At 26.9% G+C, this 6,000-nt stretch overlaps 2 protein-coding genes across 2 annotated transcripts; one reads left to right on the forward strand and one right to left on the reverse strand.

Annotated features, from left to right (window-relative positions):
• The first annotated feature begins 768 nt into the window (after positions 1-768).
• On the forward strand, positions 769-1,820 carry LOC128966530 (dual specificity protein phosphatase 21-like). The gene is made up of 3 exons (XM_054313380.1): positions 769-1,201; positions 1,295-1,433; positions 1,495-1,820. The coding sequence occupies exons 1-3, from the start codon at positions 812-814 to the stop codon at positions 1,818-1,820; spliced, it is 855 nt and encodes a 284-aa protein (XP_054169355.1). The 5' UTR covers positions 769-811.
• Positions 1,821-4,697: 2,877 nt separating this feature from the next.
• LOC128952350 (uncharacterized) lies at positions 4,698-5,659 on the reverse strand. The gene is made up of 3 exons (XM_054297733.1): positions 5,232-5,659; positions 4,972-5,151; positions 4,698-4,907 (listed from the first exon to the last, which is right to left on the reverse strand). Exons 1-3 carry the CDS (start codon positions 5,317-5,319, stop codon positions 4,711-4,713), a joined length of 465 nt encoding a protein of 154 aa, XP_054153708.1. The 5' UTR covers positions 5,320-5,659; the 3' UTR covers positions 4,698-4,710.
• Between the last annotated feature and the right edge of the window lie 341 nt (positions 5,660-6,000).

The following is a 6,000-nucleotide window of genomic DNA, read 5'->3' on the forward strand; positions in this document are numbered from 1 at the left end:
AAACAACCGGTCGATTGTCTCTGATCTCGAACTCTGGCGGCCAAAGAGGTCCCTCGAGTTTGTTACCACTGGGTGTCATATTCCATGGCATATCAGTGACTCTAGTAATCGGTTGTTTTTCAGATGTCTGTCCCTTTGTATCCAATACTGGAATTTTATAAAACTGAAACTTATTTTTGTTATTAAGTGACGAATAGCTTAACTCGAAATACAAATTCTTCATTTTGTTGATTTCCAGACACTCTCCGTCGCAATGTATAGTCTCCGGCACTCGTGTCACATGAAATGCCGAATATTCGTGATATTGTTCTTCATGTATGTCAACCTCTAAACCCAATCTATTAGTAAAGGCATTATATATCCATTTATAGTCTCCTCGAAGTAAAACTATATGATTTCGATATTCTTGATGAGAGTTGTCGTAAGTGAACTCTAAGTTATAGATAGAATCGACGAACTTCTTTGAACATAACTGTGGAATTCCTAAGATATACCTAATGAGCACCGGTAGCACTAATATCAAACATCTCATCAAATACATTGTAATAACAAAATACGTTATTTTATAATTTAAAATTTAGATATAAATCCATTTAGTTTTGATTCATACCAAACAAGTAGTTTGCGATATTCTATACAATATATCCACACATTGTTGTCTCGCTTTTTATATTTAGTTTGCAATTAATAAATGTTGTTTATTAATGCGTTAATAATTATTGTATTTGAATAATAAATTAATAACTTTTTAAAATTTTTGTTATTAACTAAATAGAAAATTTGAATTTATTTGAACACTTGTTGTTAGATAATGGGTTGTTGTTGTTCATCCACTTCTTTCAACTCGACATCAACAACATTGACACCACTTAAGAAAAACAGTGTCTTAGATTTGGCACAACACATGACTTACACAAAAGGCAAAGAAAAGCTTAAGATTAGCCGAATTACAATTAAAACACCGATGAGTCAAAAGATGGCCGATGAGGTGCCAACCAATCCATCGACCAATGAAGACATGAAGACAGTGTTTCAGCCGCCGTTTAATGTGTGCACTAAACTGACAAAAAACGTGTTTTTGTCGGGAATCGCATCTCTAACTCACGAAAATATTAAGAAAGAGGGCTTCACTTTGATTATCAATGCAACCTATGAGTGGAATAATACAGAACCCGACGGTGTTATGTGTATTAGAGTTCCCGTTAGTATTAGAGAGTTAACTATAGTTTAAATCATTGTTTTTTGAATCTGTGGATAAATAGTAATTAATAATTAATATACAATCAATAATAAGGTGGAAGACTCGGTCACAGATGATATATCTATTTATTTTGATGAAGTGTCCGATAAGATCGAGGAAAACGCACAATTAAATGGCAAAACTCTAATCCATTGTATGGCCGGCGCCAGTCGTTCAACAACTCTTGCACTCGGTTTGCATATAAATATATTTTAATGAAATATAAGAAAAATATGATTTTATTTAATTGATAGCATATTTGGTAAAACATGAAGTAATGTCTCTGAAGAATGCCTTTCATTCAGTACGAAAGCGCCGGGAGTGTGCCCGACCTAATATGGGATTTTGGGATCAACTCATCAAATATGAGATCAAAGTAAAAGGCAAATCATCGGTAAAGATGATTCAGAAAACTATTGATGGCATCACTGTAACTGTTCCAGACTTTTACGAAAAAGACTGTAAATCTTATTATAATTTAGAGATCGATAAACAACTGAAACAAGCAAAAGACAAACAGGAAAATCCATTACTTAAAATCAAATCCGAAAAACAGATAAATTCATCAATAAATACGTAGATATAAAATAGTATTTCAATTAAATGTATGCATATATTATAATATTATAATATTTTTATTTAAAAATTATTTATTTTTTTAAATATTTAAATTAATCAGATTTGTTTTGAACTCTGATTTTATAAAAATTCATTCAATATTTTAATAAAAAATAATTATTATATAATTTGACAAAAATTTGATTATTATTAAATTGTTGTTTAGTAATTATTATAATAATTAAATAATTATATTTATCGCTTAATACTTAATAGTTTACACTTTTATTTTATTATATGTTAATTTTATAACAGCTACTCATTTAACTTTTAAAAATATTTTTATCTAATAAAATCAAATCTGTATAATTGTGTGAAACAATTTTGGATTTCATCCAAAAAGTCTTATATTTATTTGTATTTAGTTCTATAAATAGTTTAGAAAAATATCGCTTATATTTTCAATTTTAATAATTTAATAAATTATATACACATTATATATATATATGTACATTATATTGATAATAGTGAAAAAATAATTTTTTTTATAAACTTATGATTAATTAATTATAATAATGAATGATTTGAGATGTCTTCGTGCAATAGATCGGAGAGATATAAATTTAGTAAAAGAAATTATATCAAAAGGTCATGACTTTAATGCTGGTGTGGGTCAGCGCAAAATGCCTCCCGTTTTGTATTATGCCGTCCAAAACAATTGGACAGAAGTCGTCCAATTGCTTATTAATACTAATTGCGATCTAAACGTTAAGTATAGTCCAGAATTGAAGACACCGTTATATGTGTCAGCAATGAATGGCAATCAAATAATGACTACACTTTTGTGTCGAAACGGAGCCAATGTTAATGAGATGACCACTAAAGGTCGGACACCGCTATTTGCAGCCATCGAGTCTTCGGCAATAACTAAAGATATATCGTTAGTAAACCTTTTGCTAAATTTCGGAGCCGATGTCAATGTTGTTGATATAAACGGATGCTCACCACTAATCCTAGCAATTAAATGCAATTATTTAGAGACTATTAAACTATTGATAGAAATGGATGCAAAACTTGATATTAATTACTTCATTGAATTTAAAAATTGTCTTCAACTCAATAATATTAAAATCATTGAATATATTCTAATGTTATACAAGACAAGAGCGACTGAAATTGATTCACAAATTACTAAAAATACGAAAACATCTTTAGTTGACTTATGTCTTGAATATAATAATTTAAAAGCTATGAAGTTATCAATTAAAATAGGATTTAAAATAAGTAATAAATTAATTGTGAATCAATCAATTTTAGTTAAAACATTTGTATCAAAAAGTGATGAGAACTTAGAGGAAGCAAACTATTGTTTGGATTATTTGTTATCATTTATACAATTAAATGATTTGCGGCAAACATTTACATTCAAATACAAACCGGTGACCAATAATTATATAATAACTGGTAATCTCTTGACATATGCCCTACTATTTAACTGTTCCTATGCTTCTAAACGACTCATACAATTGGGAACACCATTTGAAAGTCAAGTATTCAATTATTACCGATTCAACTGTTGTGATGTGCAATCATTAAAATTGTTATACATGTGTGGCATCCGATTTCCCAGCAATTTCTCCAATAAATGTTATCCAAACAACAAATTTGACGATCAAAATGAAAAACAATTGAATCGCATTGAGTTTCAAGAGTTTTGTAAATGGATTACAACAAAGTCATGCAAACCGTACCGATTGTCTCAATTGATCCGAATTAGTCTAAGAAATACATTTGGCATTCATTTATCGCAAATATTAAATAACATAAACTTTCCCAAACAGATCATCAATTATTTGCAATTTGAATATATTTAATATAATTCTTATACAATTCAATTCATCAATTCATAAAAAATAGTTTATTGAAAATATTTTATTTATTAATTCACTGAAAAGTTAATTAATATTTGCAATAATTTTAAGATATAAAAATCTAGTAAAAAATATCATTACAAATAATTTGAAAAACATTTACTCTTATATATATACACACTGTTTTAGTAAGAGATAAATTTAATTAAAAAAAAATTATGTAATATTATAAATGAGTAATGTCTATATAAATAAACATAATTATAATTCTTAAAAAAGTAATTTCCTTTAAAATTATTACTTAAAATTTATAAAAATACGAAATAGGTAAATTAAATGCAAATTAAATTGCAGACAAAATAATTGAATAAAAAATCATATATTATCACAGATATTTCACATATTAAAAAAAAACATTTTCTAAATACAGTACCACCACTTTATTTATTAAATAATATTAAAGCAAATAATTTTATGCAAAATGTATTATACGTCACTGATTTCAAATAGTTGTCTTAAAATTAATTTTGTCATTAATAGTCTATAAAACTGGATAATAATTTCTATTATTACCGGTAATTTCATTATAGGTGTTAATTGCTTTTCAAATATTTTAAGACATAATTCTTTAATGAAATAACTATAAAATTACATTATTTAAAATTAATCAAATTTGGTACGAATTAAAAATTGCAATGATTTTAAAAATACAGTAACTCTTTTGGTTAGCAACTCATTAAATATGGTAAAACTATATTGAAATATAATGTATAGTTTTTTCATTTATTTGTTAATTATAAGCAAAAAGTCAAATAAATGATTGACTAGTTATCAATGATTTAGTTTCTATTATATTTAAATAACAATTCAATTGGATTGTTATTTAAAATGTTTATAACTAATTAATCATTAATTAGTATATATTTTGTTATCTTTTGCTATCATAATTGACTATAAAATAAAAACTAAAATCAAATAAAAATATGATTAAAATGAATGATTAGATGATTTAAAAAATAAATTCGTTAATTGAATTAAATATTAAGCGATCGCTTCCGTGTCGTTGCGGTCATCAGTTTGTGGACTTCGGTCAAGAAGTTGGTGTTCAATGACATGAGGTGTGAACGCCCGGCGCCACACATCGCGAAACATACCTTTACGGAAACCAAAATAATAGGCCATAAATACTATCATTACGGACATCACGGCTCCGAAGATACTAAATATAATGACTGAATCTAAAAGACAATTGATGTCAATCATTCAAATACTCATAAATTAAGAGATATCACAATAACTCACGACTATTATTGTTGTCATTTGAATAAATGGGAAGCGGTTTGACAGTTGTCGTCACTATTATTATTGTATTATTATGTGACACACAGTGACCACCGGTTGTCGAGTTATGCCATTCTTCACATATCTCATCCGATGGACAGTCGCCTAAAACACCAATTGAACAGTTTATCACTTTGGCCTCTGATATGTCAAATCAAAATCAATAAATATTATCATTAAAATTATAAATCAATTTGTTTTGTCATCGACGGTGTACTAACCTATTGATGCAATTAATGCAATAAAAGCCAAAACAATTGCATTTAAATGAAGACAAAGTATGAGATTCAAAGACATTGTTGTTGTCATCGATGGTAATGAAGTGATTGTTTTTTTTTTTGGTTTACAAATAAATACAAATTTTAAGAGTTGTTTATGAATTGATTTGACACTTGATTTGCAATGATATGACCGATGAGTGATTGCATGTGATTGTCATCGATGTCATCAATGGTTAGGTTTTTAGTGACAATTGAGTAAACAATTGTTTGATTACATAATAGTAAGCATTGAGTCAACAAAACGACAATTGATGTCAATATATATGATATATATATATATATAAAGTGATTGTAATAAATGTCTCACAATTTGTGTCACATTTTTAGTTATAAACTCTAGACTTGAATAACACAAACATATAAACAGTGTATAACTTATAACTCAATGCATTCAATGTTAAGCCAACACATCATTGACTTATAATATATCACGACTTTTATGTTAAGTCACGAACTTTATGTTAAAACTAATGTTTCCATTGATTTGAGTTTTGATTAATTTAATTACAATTTATCATCAAATATAGGAATAATAGTTTTATTAATATATTTTATTGATTTTAATTTAACATACCTTTTGTTATTAAAAAAAATAAATAATAATGTTTTAAAACAAACATTTCTTGTGGTTTTAAATTTAATTATATAAAATTAGATTACAAGTTATTTTTTTAAAGTTTAGTATTGTTATGAGACCTAGGGTATTTAT

Source organism: Oppia nitens, unplaced genomic scaffold, assembly GCF_028296485.1.
Source record: "Oppia nitens isolate AA-2021 unplaced genomic scaffold, nextdenovo-longstitch-racon4-pilon3 scaffold1_pilon_pilon_pilon, whole genome shotgun sequence".
NCBI lineage: Eukaryota > Metazoa > Arthropoda > Arachnida > Sarcoptiformes > Oppiidae > Oppia > Oppia nitens.